This window comes from Cinclus cinclus, chromosome 3 (genome assembly GCF_963662255.1).
Source record: "Cinclus cinclus chromosome 3, bCinCin1.1, whole genome shotgun sequence".
Taxonomy (NCBI): Eukaryota; Metazoa; Chordata; class Aves; order Passeriformes; family Cinclidae; genus Cinclus; species Cinclus cinclus.
This window is the reverse complement of record NC_085048.1, coordinates 45,891,138-45,908,555: the sequence shown is the minus strand read 5'-3', so window position 1 is coordinate 45,908,555 and position 17,418 is coordinate 45,891,138. Positions and strand designations below refer to the sequence as shown.

The window sequence follows — 17,418 nt, the reverse complement described above, 5'->3', positions numbered from 1 at the left end:
AAGTGGAGCTAATTACACAAGAAAGAAAGTCAGATACAGTAAGATTTTCTGTAGAATTTAAATTAAGCATTAGAATGTTTATAAGCAATGTTGTACTGCTTTTAATCTTAATTAAGACCAAGAAGACATGTGAAGAGAAGACTTTAAGGACATGACAATAGACAAGAAGTATAGAAGCAGTTTGACATCCAATAGCAAGAACAGAGCACTGCCTAGAAGTCTGCACCACTTAAAAAAAACCGCAGGGAACAAAATTAAGTTATAGGTTACATCTAGTCTACAGAGAGAAATCACTGCTTTCCTGATTTCCATGTAGTTTTACACTGGTGATTAATTTGTAGAAAAGACATGTTTGAGGCAGTATTACTCTGTTCATGCTAAACATGACCTAAAGCCAATGGTCCTTTTCACATATTTCATACATGAAACTTGAGTAAGCTTGGGCCACATAGTACTTTTTCTTAAGAACAATATTATTTCAATTAAGTTTTACAAAATTAATCTGTGTATCTATCTATTTATTATATATAACGTGTTCTTATATTGAATTGTACAATATTTTACTTGCTGCAATACATGCAAAATCTTTCCAGGAAAGTTTTTTTCAAATAGTCATTTACTGTAACTTTATTTCCCTGTAAATCTACAATTAATCTCTACAGGGTACCCGGTCATGTCTAGGAACAAATAAAGGATCAAAAAACTTTATTTAACACTTGTATTTTTTTTTTCCGTGCACCAGCATTACAAGAAATCTACTTGGAAAAAGAGTATTTTGTTGGAAGGTTTTAGCCATAAAACCTAATGGACTGGGTTGCATGGAAGTGCCTTTTTCCTCCCACAGGAAGCAGAAATGCCATCTGTGTCACAAGACACAGCTTTCTGCAAGCTTCGCACGCCCCACATTCTTTACTGCTTTAGTCCTGGACTTGGCAGTGCTGGATTAACAGTTGGACTCGATGCTCTTGAAAGTCTTTTCCAGCCTGAACGGGTCTGCGATTTTGCAGCCGAGCTGCGCTGCACACCAGTCCTGCCGTGCCCAGACAACGGCGTCTCTGCACTCCTCGTTTTTTCACCCCGCACAATCGCACGCACAATATGAAACCGAGCTTAATGTGCGAGCCTGGTGGGAGGGCACGTTACAGCATTTCCGAATGGTCGTTTTTTCATTTAATTTTTAGTTTGTATTTTCATACCGTTTCGCACATTTCACACCATCTCCCTGAACTGCGTATTTGGGGGAAATAAAGCACTTCTTTGTCGCACCATTTTTAGCCATAAAGGATAATGAACTGTAGTGTATGGAAATACTTCTGTTCTCCCCTGCAGAGACTTTATTTTAGGATTTTTTTCAGGCCTCCTGTATCTGGGCCTCAGCCGAGACCCGGCAGTCGATCTCAGGTCCCCCTCAGACTCATCGAGTACCTGAAAAACCTCACTACTCCCCCGTGCCGTCCATTCCCCCCCGCTCCCCAATGGCACGTCCCACTCGCGGCGAGCGCCCGCAGCTAAGGCAACGGTTGGGAAGTTCCACCGCAGGAACTCAGGGGGCGCGGCTTCCGGGCGCCGACTTCGAACCCGGACTGCGCCGCCGGTTCTGCCATGACCCAGTCGGTGGTGGTGCAGGGTAAGGGTGTCGTGGCGCCCAGACCTTCCGCCGGCCCCCTCCCCGTGCCTCAGCCGTGTCTCTCCCCTTTGCAGTGGGACAGTGCGGGAACCAGGTGGGATGCCGTTTCTGGGACCTGGCGCTGCGGGAACACGCCGCCGTCAACAAGGTAAGAGCGGCGCTGCCCCGCAGGCCCGGGGCGAGCCTCCCTCGCCGCCTTCCGCATTGGTCGCTGTGGCTGCGGAGCGCTGTGTTTGTTTGGTTAAAGGCGCTTCTCTGCGAGCACAGCCACCCCCAGCTTCCTGTGCCGTTTTACTAATCGTGAAAACAAAACGGAAGGCTGAGTGTCAAGAGGCCTTGTTAAATCAGAGGGTGGGCAGTCACCAGCCGTGTGAAGTTTAACGGGGCAATCCTGGGGAATGAGACGCTGGAAAAGGATCTGGGGGTTCTGGTTGATGGCAAGTGGAACATGAGCCAGCAGTGCCCTGGAGCCAGGAGGGCCAGTGGTGTCCTGGGGGACATCAGGCACAGCATCACCAGCCAGGCAAGTGTAAGGACAATCCCCTGGTTGTCTCACTCTGCTCTGCACTGGGGCGGCCTCACCTCAAGTGTTGGGTGCCACAGTATAAAAAGCCACTTTAAGCTGTTAGAGAACGTCCAGAGAAGGGCCATGAGAATAGTGAAGGGTCTTGAGGTGAAGCTGTATGAGGAGCAGCTGAGGTCACTGGGTCTGTTCAACCTGGAAGAGACTGAGGTTCTCTTTGCAGTCTGCAATATTCTCATGAGGGGAAGAGGAGGGACAGACACCAATCTCTTCTCTGTTGTGACCAGTGACAGAACACGAGGGAATGCCCTGAAGTTGTGTCAGGGAGCATTGAAGTTATGTATTAGAATAAAGTTCTTCACCCAGAGGGTGGTTGGGCACTGGAGCAGACTCCCCAGCACCGAGCCTGTCAGAGCTCAAGAAGCATTTGGACAACACTCCCAGGCACATGGTGTGACTCTTGGACTGTCCTTTGAAGGGCTAAGAGATGGTCTCTATGTTCCTTCTGTGTCCCTTCCAACTCGGAATATTCTGTGATTACTAATTCTGGTCAGCTTTCTCCAGCATTTCCACCCTGAAAAGCTCAGTGTGTGTCCCTACAGCCAGGCATTAGCAGGCCTGAGGGAGTTAACAACATGGCAAGGGCTGTTCAGTGCCAGCACTTTGCCACTGGCAGTAGAGCAAAAGAGGATGCCCCCGAAGCCCACCATTGTTTTCCATGATAGCTCATGCAGTGACTTGCTGTACAGTTTTACTGACCAAAATAGCAACATGAGGAGGCATAGGATTGTGCTGAGTACCCTGAACAAAAACACACTTTTGTTGCTGTGACTATAAAGCCTTTAAGGTGTTTAAACTTGTCAGATCTCTTTAGCTTTATGTTGGGGTAAGTAATTTCCATGCTATCCCTTGGCAGGGAGTTCAAGAATCAGTGTGATTGTGCTGTCCTTTTTCCAGAACTCCATGGGCGTTGGTATCACAGGCATGGAAGTCATGATGAACTGAGAGTTGTGTCAGTGAGGAATTGAGTCAGCTGAAGAGCAGCTCTTCAGTTTAATAGTTGCATTGGGACCTTCAGTAAACTACTACAGTTGCTTGATCTTGTGCTGAAAAATTAATTTCCTGGTTACATTCTCCTCTCAGTTTTTAATGACAAGGTGATGTTTCAATGAAATGTTCTTTTTAGAGCTGACTGGAACTAGCTGGATTCAATAGAGATGTTCACTTGGTTTCAAGTGGTAAAGTTTGACAGGTGTGCTTCAGAGGTCCCTTCCAACTTAAATTATTCCATGAAAAATCACTGAGAATTTTTGACGTTACACATAATTTTGTGTTGTTTCTTTTTAGAAAGGAATGTATGATGAAGCCTTAAGCAGTTTCTTTAGGAACGTAGATACAAGGTAAGGTTTTTTCAAGCAATTCATGAGTTTACATGGTGGTAGATCAGCACATGTAGTATCTTCTTTAACCTAAGTTACAGTTTTCTTTAAGTCATATATAGCTTGTGCTAGAAGAAGAGTCTGCTTTTTTGTATTCTTCTCAAAACCTCATCTTTGCATCCCTATTTTATCTATATATACACTTCAGTTGTTAAATATGTTGAAAGTGTGTGGGTTTGTTTCCATTTTGTTTTGTACTAAATGTAGACAGCTTTTGCCACTGCAGGTAATAATCAGATTGTGTGCCCTCTGAATACCAACTGAGCAGTATTTCTTGAAGAGTTGTAAGAGGAATTGTGTGTAAGATAGTCAGAAAAAACTGACAATTTTTTAAGTCTTAATTGTCTGACATTTTGTTAACCAATGCATACCTTAAAACCATTCAATTATCTCTTATCTATCCAGTTACAGAAATCTTTGTAGTTTGCAAGAAGAAAATACGTACTTGGGATCACCTCTTACATTCTAATTAATAAAAAACATTTGACCAACTTCTATTTCCTTCCATTACATGAAAAGGTTGCAGTATAACAATGTGATTTTAACTAGAACAGCACTGAAATCCAAATTGCTTTGTCTCAAATTTTACCTCTTTGAAAGAATATTGGAAATGTATGTATATATTCTATATGGGCATTTCTGAGAATACTTTTTCTTTTTTAAAATCAAGAAAATTTGATCATAAAAATGTCTGTTTCTGTTCATGTCAAATGGAACCACCAAATTTGTAATTGATGGGTTGGCTGCAATAGAAACATCTGTTTTCTCTCTGAGCAGCCTGGTCTAGTGGAAGTTGTCCCTGCCCATGGCAGGGGGGTTGGAACTGGGTGATCTTTAAGGTCCCTTCCAACCCAAGCCATCCCATGGTTCCAGGAATATTGGGAATTCTTTTCAGCAATTGAATCCAAGTGATTGAAGGTATGATCTGGCATGAAAGACCACAAAGCCAACAGTAAGAAAAAGAAATGTTGTCTTAGGGTTGGTTTTATTTCCTCTTTGAATGTTGTTAGTCCCTGAAGAAAATTCTGTAGGTGGCTTTAGGTGCTATAGTGTACTCCTATGTAGGTGTTGTGTAGGCTGGAGGAATCACATGAGTATTGGAGGCTGCTGTGAGCTGCTCACCTAATGAGAAACGTCTAGAGACCATCTTTGAGTGAGAAGTTGAAAAAGTCTTGAGTAATCCAGTGCAGCCCTGCACTCTGTTCCCCTTGTTCCTGATGTCACTCAGTAGGCTCAGAACATAGGTGCCGTAGTGAATTTTAGCTGACATTTTGTGAATATAATGGTGGTTGAATATAGAATGGTCTAAGACATACTTTAAATTTTGGCTTGGCCAGCTCCCAGATTAGATGATAACGGAAGAGAAAATAAGATCAGTCTTCTAGTATCCCTGCCTTTTTTTTTTTTTCCCTTGTGCTGAATATAGTTTGACCAGACCAGAGTATCTCATCATTTGAGTGGAAAAAAATTTGGTTGTAACATATTTTATAGTCTGCTATGTTGGCTCAGTACAACCAGTCCTGGGAAAGAAGGAAGATTTAGCTATGTCAGCCCAGCAGGATTTCTGAACTGGTAAATAATAGTAAGCAGAATAAGTCAAGCACAGCACTGTGCTGGTGCAGTTACAGAGCTTTCACACCTAGAGCACAAGCACAGTGTTGTAGTACCCCCACTGAAAAGCTCATGGGGAGCTTTTTTCCACTGTTTGATGTGGATACACGTATCATGTGCTGATAAAAGATAATCCTTTCCAGTTTTGACAATGCTTGTAGAATTGCTACAAAGCAGAGGCTGTACCTGAGAGTAAACTTTTATGCTTATCTTTCAGCTTCTTGAAGTAATGTTTAGGATAATTCTGATTGGGATCATGTCCTGTAATGGTATTACTTTCAGGAATTATAAGGTCTTAGCAGCATGTTCAGGGTGTTTCTGTTTGTTTGCATTGTCCTAGTCCTCCAAACACAAAATAAAAGAGCTAGAATTTTATTGTAGTATATATTTTATGCTGCGAATCTGTTCTTAGATTTTTCTGTTACTTTTTTTTTTTCCAGAAGTGATGATAATGGTCCTGATATTTACAAAGGAAAAATCTGCTCTTTAAAAGCACGAGTAAGGCAATCTATAAAGGTCATTCTTTTTCCATTTAATATTTATGTTCAACTGTGGGAATTCTCATGAAGTTCTCAAAATTGCATACAGGTTTAAATACTACTTTGAATAGTAAATTTTCTAATATTAACTTGTATTAATGCAGTAGTGCAGTTTGCTGCTAGTCTTGTTGAGTAATTTATATTGAAATTTTAATAAAATTATTACAGGTATTATTAACTAATGGTTGGTTTCTTTGAGCCACTTTAAATAATTAAGAAGCAAGGAAACTTGAAACAAAAATATTTTAATTTTTTAATTTCTAAGTAGTGAGGCAAAACATTATAAAATTTTAACAAAATTTCATAATCTGAAATGCACTCCTATTATACAACTGGTAGCAAATCAGCTAAGATAAATCTAGTTTGTCTCCTAGTTAACAGCTGGGGGGGAAAGTTTCTCTGGAGCAGAGTAGAAACCAGAATACCTTTTCTATTGTAAGTAATTTCATATTTCTTTGTGTGATTATTTCAAGGGTGGTTTGCTTACTGACTGAATTTAAATTATTTCCATTCTCAAAGGCACTGTTGATTGACATGGAGGAGGGTGTGGTAAATGAAATTCTACAGGGACCATTGAGGGATGTGTTTGATAGCAAGCAGCTTATCACAGATGTTTCTGGTTCGGGAAACAACTGGTGAGAACCCCTTTAGAACACATTTCTTAGCAGCTAATTAGATGGCATTTGAAAGGGGAAATGATAACCAGCCCTTGCTTTCTGTGTCGTTCTGCACCTGGAGAGCTGCAGCCTTTTACCAGCAAACTTGGAGTCACTGTTGCCTGGAGGAGGGCTTTGAAAAGGCTCTTACAGAAGAATAATTCTGCTGATATATCATTTTGTCTCTTTTTCTCCTTCTTTTTTTGATTTTGATTTACAAAAGGACATGCTTTTTATTTTTGTTTCTTTGGCATTCAGCTGCTTTCATCGCTTAGTCAAAGCCGTCATCTAGTTTGAGGCTGTGCTGCTACTGTGGAAATGAGATATATGAACAAATGCACTTCTGATTTCTAAGCACCACAGAGTCTGGCTTTGTGCATATAAACTACATTACCAAAAGAGAAGTTCAGAATAAGATTGATTAACATAATGAATTCCAAATTTTTACAGAGACCTTAAGGTGCTCTAATAATATTCAGTGCACTACAGACTGGAAAGCAAATCACCAGCAAATGTACCAAAAGAGAGTGCAGTATGGGGAGTAAAACAACTTTACCATCTAGCAGACAAGTGTGTTGAAAATGAGCTGTTTGGGTATTTTTTGTTACTAGTAGCAGCTGACTTGCATAGTAATCAAAAGATGATCTGTATGCTTATTACATAGCGATATCTTTCTTGTTAAGGACTGTGTAGCATTCATTTCATTACTACAATTGAATCATCCATTGTGGGAGTTTATTTCCTTTTCAGGACAGAATAATAAGTGCATACTCCAAAGTTGTGAACTTAGAGCTGTTTACATCCTCCAAGTTAAAACCGCATCTTGACTCCCATATGCTCATATGTAGTCACAACTTAGAAACTTTCACAGATGAGGTATTGCTTCCAGATTTGGACTCTGAATTCTAAAATGTCACATAGAAGGAATTAAAATTAAAAAGTTGTGGGGTTTTTTTTGTGGTTTTTTTTTGTGGGGGGAGTTTTAAAGTACTTTTCATATCCTTAGGGCTGTAGGTCATAAGATATACGGCTGTCAGTACCGGGAAAACATAGTGGAAAAGCTGAGAAAAACTGCTGAACATTGTGACTGTCTACAGTGTTTCTTTATAATTCATTCCATGGGAGGTGGTAAGTAATCTTTTTATGGAGAGTATGACTGCAGCAGCCACAGATGAAAAAAAAAGAAAATCAGTATAATATTCTACATCATTCAGAATGTAGATTTTAAAAATTAGCATAGAACAATTAAGTGGATCTGTGATTATTTGTCAGTTGTTTTACTAGAGCATGGAGGAGCTCTAATGTGCTACCCAGAACAAAAATGCAGCTAAAAGTCTAAAGATGAGGCAGTGAGTAGATCAAGACAGGTACCAAAGACGAGCACGGAGGTGTTACTGATCAGAAAGGTCAGTGACCTCTGAATGCTGACAGCATTGTCATAATCAAGTTGGTTTTAATTGTGGAGAAGAAGTTTTCTAAAAGGCTTTGAAGGACACTTCTAATGTTGCTTAACTTTAGAAATAGTTTGTTTTTCTGTTTTCCTTCCACATCATTCTCTTGCATCCAATCTAGTTCCTTTGTTAATAAGCGAAAAGGGAGAATCCTTTGCAGTGACAATTTTGTCATTATTGCATTGCCATTAAGCCTTCCTACCCCAGAAGCCTGAGAGTAGCATGTATTATAACTGTTTATGATGTGGAAAAAGACACAGAAAATAGCTCTAAATGTGAAGCAAGGATTTTGTCAAGGGCCTTTTTTGTGGCCGTTTGCTTAATTTCAGAGACCCTGCAGGTACTGTTACTGTTATTGTGAAAACTGTCTTGTTCATAGATTAAATTGTCTGCCACTGAGAATGTAGCTGAATATTCAGAAAAAGACCACAGTTCAGTTCTCTGTTTTGAACTCAGGACTTCATGTTTAGTGTTAATGAGGAAAAAAGCCTGTGTGCTGGGGGGAAGGGGCAGTTTTTTTTTTACTGAAGAATGAAAATATTTCATTTAAAAAACCCTAAAAGCAAAATAGTATTGTTTGGGGCAGTTCAAGACTGTTAAGCACATATTGTGTTTCATAATTCAAATTACAGAATTGAGAATAAGAAGTAGAAATACTAGGTCAGAAAAATGTTTGTTGTGTAATAGGACTTTTATGGTTTGCAGAAGTTTTTGAGAATGTATACTTCATCCTGACTGACATACTGTGGGAAATCATTTAATTACTTAATTATTTTCCTGTCTGGGAAAAACTTTCCTGCCTTAATTACATTTGAGTAGCCTCTACTGTCAACCAAATGCTTCATAAAATATTCATTAACATATATAATTGAAAAGTTTTATGTTTCCTACATGAGTCTTAGAGCCTAAGATAATGTGGTGAACCTGTCTTCTCTCATTCTGTCTTCATTCATAATTAGGGACAGGATCTGGTCTTGGAACTTTTGTACTAAATTTGCTTGAGGAGGAATTCCCAGAAGTATACAGATTTGTTACTTCAGTTTATCCCTCTGGTGAAGATGATGTAATTACTTCTCCATATAACAGTGTTCTGGCTATGAAGGAACTTAATGAACATGCAGACTGTGTACTACCAATAGAGAATGAAGTAAGTAATAATATTCTATTTCTGTAATTTTTTAAAATTATTATTAAACAGTGGAAGCATCTCTTCCTTTTCAGTAGTGATTTGCTTTCCAAATCTCCAAAAGCATAATTTCACTTTTTAAAGTAGTAATCGAACTTATAAGTCACTTGAAAGCTTTTGAAATTAATGTGGATATCAACTAAAAGTTGCTCTGCTCCTTCAAAGTAAGGTAGAGTGATTTTTTTCATGTCTATTTCAAGGTAAACAGTGAAAAGCCTGTATTTACTGAGATAGAGTGTCTTTTAAGAAATCAATTTGTGCATAGTGTTTTAGGGTCCTGCAAGGGGTTGGACTGCTCCAGATTCCAACAAACTTATCTGTGCTGATTAGTGGTATGGGAATCATGGATAATACCTGACCTTACCAAGTTCTAGACTCATTTGAATCTAGCTTCAGCGTCTGTCTCGCTGTTTGCTTATGAGAAAAGCAAGAGAAAGTAAAATTTAGTTAGGATTATGTTTTCTGCTTTGCAGGTGTTGTCTTCTAAAACTGCATTTTAAATTTTCATAAGGATTTTGAGTAGCTGAATAAAATTTGAACCTCTTAGTCAAGCTTTGTATATATTTGATATGTAAGGCACAGACTTTTAGAAACACTTCAGTCAACTGGAGGTGCTCAAAAGTTGGACTTAGATGTATCGAAGGGATAATCTTTAAGTTAAAAGTACAATGTCTGAGCTTTCAAGATTATTAGAAATTAAAAAGCAGGCTACTGAATTTTAAAGTTCTGTACTCAAGACTACTTCTGTGGGTTTTTTTTTCCTCTCTCTCAAAGTCTCTGTTTGAGATAGTTAATAAAATTCATCAGATGATCAATTCTGGGAAGTTAGGATCAACTGTGAAGCAAAACAGCTTGGTAACATCAAGTGCAGGCAGTGCAAAAGCACTAGGAGTGAAGCCCTTTGATGCAATGAATAACATCGTAGCCAACTTGCTGCTGAACCTGACAAGGTAAAGTTACAGATTATTCCTCTGTTACAAAGTAGGATTGCTGGACTTGGTGCGAGCTGTAAATATTCAGGCCTGTATCCACTTCAGTAATATTAATTGGTTTTCATTCTACATGAGTCTTCTCTTTTTAAGAACTGATTACTAGATGCTCAAGTGTTTGGAAGTATTCAAATTGTAGTGGTGTTGCTTTAGCCGTGATAGTATTAAAACTGAAGTAAGTTTATAGGGAGAAAGATATTGTCTTCCACTAGTGCCTAATGGAACCCACAGAGGTTTGCCTTTCTAGACCAGTTGCATTATTTCATAAATATTGTTAGATTTTTGTTTTTGCTTGTAAACTGTCTATTGCTACAAGAAAAAATACTTCAGGAGTATTGGCCTGGTTTTCTTTTAAACAGCTTGTCAGGAATGCTAAATCACATGTGTTTAGTAAAAGTGGTATTAATTAACTGGTATTAGCCAGCTGGTATTAATTAACCAGTATTAAGTGATATTAAACATTATTAATGATAATAAATCAGTGCTAAAGTCTATAGTTGGGAAACAAGGAATCATTCTTGGTAACTTATTGCTCTTTAATGGGAAGTATAAGTAAATCAGACATAGCATTGTTACTACCAGATGTGAAAGTTTTGTAATTATGTTTGAGCACTTGCTTGAGTGCTGTTTCACAGTTTTATTCTACAGAACAGCTGAAAAATAGATTTCATGGAAGTTTACCTTATACAAGTGATTTACTTAGTTTGTAGCAGTTTCATAACAGTTTGTTAATTTTTTAGCTCTGCTAGATTTGAAGGTTCCCTAAACACGGATCTTAATGAAATCAGCATGAATTTGGTTCCATTTCCTCGACTTCATTATTTGGTTTCAAGCTTGACTCCTCTGTATACACTGGCAGATGTTAATGTTCCTTCTAGAAGGTAGGAAAAAATATAACTGGAGTTTCAAAGCTAAAGCTTAGTTTCTGATTTGTCCATAGTTTTCACTTAAAAGTTCCATTCTGTAGCAAAACTCATGGTGGAAGTTCTAAAACTTGTATGTCTGCCACATTTTCAAATTCATCCTGCTGATTTATGAAACATGTGTTGTCCCTTTCCTCTGTAATCATTCAGCCAATATTCTTGACATCCTTTTAATCTCTGCTGGAAAAGTGTTTCTATTGGGAAAATGTATTACTTAGAGCCCACACCACAAGTTTTTTCGAGTAACAGTTTGCACTTGAGTGACAAAATATTCTAAAGACAAACAAGGGATTAACTAGGTTCTTTGGGGAAATAATGGCATCTTACTTCAGTCTGGAGATGAAGTGAGCCTATTTAACATCTTATTGTAATGATAAGCTGATGTGTCAAACGTTATGAGATATTTATCCCTCTGACACAGCAGAAAAAATACCAGTTAAAAATAGATTTTACTGAGTTTGGTGGATTATGTTCAGTCAGCAAGAGGCCCAAATAGTAATAGAGACAGCTAAGGGTAACTGATGGAAGTGTGCAAACTGGAGAAGAGTGCAGGACCACACTTATTTTCCAATAGCAAGTTGTGACAGTTGGATCTGTTGAAAACATACCTTGAAGAGACAGTACAGGGCTGGGGGGTAGGTAGTAGACTGTGAGGAGATGGTCAGTCAAAGATGTTTCAGAATGAAGTGGGAACAGTAATATTTTTCTCTCCTTTATTTTTTTTGTAATAGGCAGATTGTGGCAGTGGTGATATAAGAAAAAAAATAAATAAGAGATTATAAATATACAACATTTGGAGCAAATGGAAAGAATGGCTTACATGTTGTGGGTCGGCAGAACACCATCTTTGTTATCCCACAGTACAGTGAAACTTGGTTAAGAAAGTGAAGAGAGAATATAATCTGCATTATCATCTTTTAAGGCAGTCGTGTGATAAAATTAGGATAAGTAGACTAGACAATTATGTATAGCCTGTCTTTTCCCAAATCATTAATCAAAATTAATACAGTTCTATGACTCATTGATCCTTTTGAATAATGAAGTGTAACAGGCAGATAATCAGTTCTGTTAGGGTCAATAGCACTTTGATATTCCTTGTCAGATCCTTCCCAGTGAGATTGTCCACTTCAATTGCCACATAATCTGAACCCCAGATTTACATAATTTTAAGACTTTGTAACCATTGGCCTCAAATTGCCTTTATCAAGGCAACTTCCCTCACTTCAACAGTAGCTTGTAACTTGAGCGTGAGGAAAACATGTATCCCAGTGCATTTTTAAAAACTTCTAATGCCAACATATGTACATATAAAGGTTTGAATCTTTCCTATTATTTATAGTCCTGGGTTAAATGTACCTTTATCCAGAATTTTACAAACTTTTAAACCCTGAAGGTGTGTTTTTTATCCTACTTTAGTAAGAGAAGATAACTGTTTTCTTTCTACCCAGGTTGGATCAGATGTTCTCAGATGCATTTAGCAGAGATCATCAACTAATTCAAGCAGATCCAAAGCACAGCCTCTACCTGGCCTGTGCACTTCTTGTTCGAGGAAATGTGCAGGTTTCAGACCTTCGCAGAAATATTGAAAGGTTTGTAATCCCACACAGAGAAGTCATGGGATTTGTACAGAAACTGTCAGTTGTCCAGAGCATTCCAAGTTTTCATTTGAACAGTTTCAATACTAAATCAGTTTACTCCAACCTCCTTCTCTTATTGTTAGAATGGAAGAAAGCATAATTAACTTATGTAATGAGTGAAAATAAGTCATATTTTTCCTGGATTTTTAAGTAAAGGGAAGTGCTACTCCTCTCTTTCTCCAGCTTGCAATAAAAAGCCAAGCTCAGCCTTCCAGGGGTCTCCCAACAGCAGTGGATGTTGGAGTAATAAGTTCTGTAGTAGAAGTTTGTTTCTGCTGAACAGAAGACCCTTTTCTTTCCATGGTTAGTTTCATATAGGTAGGGAATCATCTTTATTTTAATAACTGTGTTGTTAGCACCCATTTTCTCCCCTGAACATTATTGAGCTACATAGATGTAGCAGGAAAGGCAGTTAAAATGGAATTTTTGGGTGGACAGGGGTGCATGGGGAAAATTTCTGGGAATCTAAAGTATACTACTTATTTCAAAACTACAGGTAGGCTGATTGCCCCCACACAGTATTAATCTGCCCCTTTACTAAATCTCAGAGTACTTGCAGTCCCTTTAATAGAAGCAGGTACTTGTAACTTCACTTTTCAAATCCCAATGCATAAAATTAACAAAATACAATTGATATTCACAATTTAAATTTAACATAGAGACACAGTGGTTTAGTCTGAATTCTAAAATATCTTATTCACAGTGTTAGTTATAACTGTCCTCCTTAATCCTGAGTGCTTAAATGTTAACCTTTTCAGACTGTTAGTTGAAACTGTTAGTAGTTAGCCTTTGTGCTCTTTATAGTCCTTAGATAATTAAATTTTTGTATCACAGGTTGAAGCCTTCTCTGCACTTTGCCTCCTGGAATCAAGAGGGCTGGAAAACTGGTTTGTGTTCAGTACCTCCTGTGGGCCATTCCCATTCCCTTCTGGCTTTAGCAAACAGCACCTGTGTAAAACCAACTTTCATTGAACTCAAAGACAGATTTATGAAGCTCTACAAGAAAAAGGTGCAACTCTTATCATTATAACATCCATAGTCACTAATCATTAGCATCTTGCATTATTGAAACGCAGATCTTAGTGTCCTGAGGGGACTGTTCATAATTCATAGCCCAAGGGTTTCATTTGTGTGACCAGGTGGCTCAAAGCTCCATCCAACCTGCCCAAGAACGCTTCCAGGGATGGAGGATCCACAGGTTCTCTAGGCAACCTGTTCCAGTGCACAGTAAAGGATTTCTTCCTAGTATTTAAACCTTGGAGTCCACCAAGCTTTCTCTCACTTTGCTTCCTCAGCAAGACAGGGGAAAAGTACAGTGAGAAACTTGTGGGACGAGATAAAGACAGGAAGAACACCCACCAGTTACTGTCAAGGGCTAAACAGACTTGGCATTTGGAAAAATAATTCAATTTATTGCCAATAATAGCAGAGTAGGATGGCAAGAAATAAAAACAAAACTGAAAACACTTTCACCCCCACTCCACTGCCTTCTTCCCAGCCTCAGAATTCTACTTCTGTTCCTTCTTTGCTGATCTGAGTGTCTGCAGGGCTGTTTCTCTCACATTTTCTTGAGTCTTCTCTCTCACAGCTGTTGTGCAGCATTTTTACCCCTCAATAAATATGTTGTCACAGAGGCATTACCAGCATCACTCATGGGCTCAGCTGTGGCCAGTATTCCATACATACTCCATACATCAGTGGTCCATCCATACTGGAGCTGGCTGGGATGGTTCTGTTCAGCATGGGGGCAGCTCCTGTTGTCTTCTCACGCACGCAACCCCTGCAGCCCTGCCTGTGCTCCCCCTGCTGCCAGAATACTGCCATGTAAACCAAATCCACAGCTGGTCAGGTGTACCCAAAAAAGACAATATGAAAAGACAGCTGTTTTAAGATGTCAGTCATATTGACTGTGATTCACAAGGGGATTGTTACCAAAGTTACCAAGTGTTTAAACAAGGGATGTAATAATAGAAGGCTCTAAGTGCTGTTTCAACAGGGCTTGCTCTCCCCTCTTCAGTGCAGACTAAATGGTATTTACTGAGCCAAAGCAATCAAATACCAAGACAAGGATAACGGTTTTTTTGTTTTGTTGTCTTTTTTGTTTGTTTGTTTGTTTTTGTTGTTGTTGTTGTTTTTATTCTCTTAGGCTCACCTTCACCATTATCTGCAAATAGATGGGATGGAGCAAAGCTGTTTTTCAGAAGCTATATCCTCTTTGTCTGACCTAATACAAGAGTACGATGAACTGGATGCTACAAAAGGTGGGCCTAGAGTAGATCCTTCAAGGCTGAAGATAGCTGTTTAAAGAAGGAAGAACTGATTTTAAAAACAACAACAGCAAAAAAGCACTTTCCCTAAGCATCCAGCCACTTCACTTAACCAGAATGACTTGCAGCATGTCTGACTATTTTAATTCCAATGTCGGGCCAGCACAACAACTTCCTTACCTCAAGAGTTGTCGTTAAGTGGTGAGCCATGCCTGTAAGAAAGATTTGAAGGCACCTAATTGTGGCTGGTATCAGTAAGGCCAGTAATCCTAACTGTGGAGTAAACTGACACGCCATATTCTGTGACGAAAAGGAGGAGAGTTTGTATGTAGCAGCCAAAAATGTAATTCTTTCCTCAGTCTTTCAACCTACAGTAAACTAAAGGTAGGTCTTGCTTCAAAGAAGGATTGCTGTTGCTATATTTAGTTTTGAACAAGCAACTCTGAAGAGAAGAAAAGCCCATGTAGTCTTTTCAAAGATAAAAGCAAGTCTCTAATGAAGCTTTTTTACACTTTGCAGTAGATGTTTCAGAATGCTCTAAGCTATGTTCCTCGTTTTAGTATTTCTGCTTCTATTTTGTACTTAGCTATATTAGAGCATTCTCAGTTGATACCGAAACTGGCAATAACAGAAAATTCTGAAAAATAAATTTTGTTCCAAGTATTATACTTGGAATATTAATTAATCTTTTAATGAGTCATATTAATGAATGCGGAGTTGCACTTGATACACAATACCTCTGAGCGAATCATGCACTTAGGATGAAGTTATTGTGACCATTTGGAGAAAAACACTTATAGCCTTGAAAGAATGCAAGTAAACTAGATTTAATATTTATAATTATCAAGGTAAGCAGCTTTTTATATTACAGTTAAGAACCTTTAGAAAATAGAGCGTACAGCTATTTGCAGTTACTTGCCAGTGAACTGTTACAGATGAGAATGGATTGATACAATGATTTCTTGAAATTTGAAGTCATTCTAGCACAGTTGGAGTGGATATATAAGTAAGTACAATTTTGAATGTATAAGCCCAGAAGTATTCAATAAAGTTTTGTAATAACATTTGTTGACAGCATTTTTTAAGAAAATGTTCTAAAAATAGCAAATTTCTTAAGTCATGCATCTATTATCTGCAGTTGCCCACTTATTTGTTCCTTTGCACATCCAGTGTTTCTATCCATAATTCTAGAGAAAGACCATCTGTTGGAAAAAGCAGTCTATTTTAAAGTTGACAATTTCAGTTTCAAAACAGCATTGATGTGTTTTGCTATTGTGGATGTATAGCAGAAAAGGTTAATTTAAGAATGAAGAATGATAGATGAATTACTACAGGGCAGCTTTTTCCCCTAATAGGTTAGAGCATCACTTTGTCTTTCTGGGCAAAATCTTTTTACAGTGGGGTATGAAGGTCTCTTGCTGTGCCTTTCCTAGTTACCAGAAGTTCTTGTTTGAGCACTGCTGGTGTTAGATATGTTCTTGAGAAGGGTGTATCTCCCCATGAAGAAACAGTTACATTTAAAAAGATGCGCTCTGGCATTTTGCAGGTGCTCTTTAATAAATAAGTGAATATTCATGTGTGGAGTTTTCATTATAAACACTGCTGTGGCAGGGGGTTATGCTGACTCTTCAGGGTGTGAATGTGCTGTTGCATTCAGTGTGTTATAGTCAATGATGTAATTTGTCATAGGAGTTTGAGTTGGGAAAATATATCTCCCGGAGCACTGCAAATCTTCTGACACACACACGATGTTATCTGCATCATCTTCCACCTGAAGAAGCCTTCATTGGGACACTCGAACTGTACAGTGATCATTTTGGACTTACTAGGAATGCAGCACCTCTTGTCCAAGCACACTCCACAGAAAGTTAGTTTGTATCTTTGAGTAGTTGAGCATCCAGAAAAAACTAGCTTTTCTGCTGTTGGAAGCTGGAAAGTTGGTTGACATGTTTTTCCCTTTGGAATCTTTAATATTAAAACAAAGAAAACCCTGAACATTAAAAGCAGATCATGTAAGAAAAAGTTGCAACATTTGCTTAGAAGTATCTTGAAAGTTACTCAATCTGAAAGCTGCCTGATTTTTCCTTTGTCAGTTAACAAATAGAAAATATTTTTGGAGTGACTTTGCATCAGGACAGCATTAGCAGCACTTATGTTTCAGGACATTACATTATTTTGCTTGAAATTGCGCATCTGTAGTTTGCTATTGAAACATGATTGATGGTAGAAAACATAGAAGAGTTATTTATAAACCCATAAAAAAGAAATAAGTAAATGTTTTATTAGTACTTGCTAATACATCCATTTTTCCATTAGTTCAAATATTTTAATTTTCTATTAAGAATTAATTTTATACTATAAAATACCTTTATTTTCTTCAGCATATTGGTCAGACAAGGTTGGATGAAGCATAATCTCTTCTCTTTTTTCATTTCACATTTTCTATTGTCATTGGTCACTCTGCTGGATATGCCTATGCCACAGGTCCTGGAACAGGGTGTCCAGGGAGTTGCCTGTATGAGGCACTTTTTCTTCAAAACTAGTGGTAAGCTTCTGTAAGCTAAGACAGC

The 17,418-nt window shown here is 38.4% G+C and overlaps 1 protein-coding gene across 2 annotated transcripts; it reads left to right on the top strand.

The window, feature by feature from the left end:
* Positions 1-1,602: 1,602 nt before the first annotated feature.
* TUBE1 (tubulin epsilon 1) lies at positions 1,603-16,666 on the top strand. Of its 2 annotated transcripts, XM_062488740.1 has the most exons (13): positions 1,603-1,627; positions 1,702-1,775; positions 3,498-3,550; positions 5,641-5,698; positions 6,259-6,374; positions 7,402-7,523; positions 8,806-8,993; positions 9,807-9,982; positions 10,762-10,902; positions 12,393-12,533; positions 13,416-13,590; positions 14,728-14,842; positions 16,538-16,666. In XM_062488740.1, the coding sequence occupies exons 1-13, from the start codon at positions 1,603-1,605 to the stop codon at positions 16,543-16,545; spliced, it is 1,392 nt and encodes a 463-aa protein (XP_062344724.1). In that variant the 3' UTR covers positions 16,546-16,666. The 2 variants fall into 2 exon arrangements, with proteins under 2 accessions (XP_062344724.1, XP_062344723.1); XM_062488739.1 differs by lacking the exon at positions 16,538-16,666 and having other exon boundaries at positions 14,728-16,341.
* The last annotated feature ends 752 nt before the right edge of the window (positions 16,667-17,418 follow it).

Excerpts from the sequence above, each read along its gene's own strand:
- TUBE1 (XM_062488739.1), top strand. The coding sequence starts at position 1,603 with ATGACCCAGTCGGTGGTGGTGCAGG. Across the intron at positions 7,524-8,805 it reads AATTCATTCCATGGGAGGTG|GGACAGGATCTGGTCTTGGA; the intron begins GTAAGTAATCTT and ends ATTCATAATTAG. Across the intron at positions 9,983-10,761 it reads TTGCTGCTGAACCTGACAAG|CTCTGCTAGATTTGAAGGTT; the intron begins GTAAAGTTACAG and ends TTAATTTTTTAG.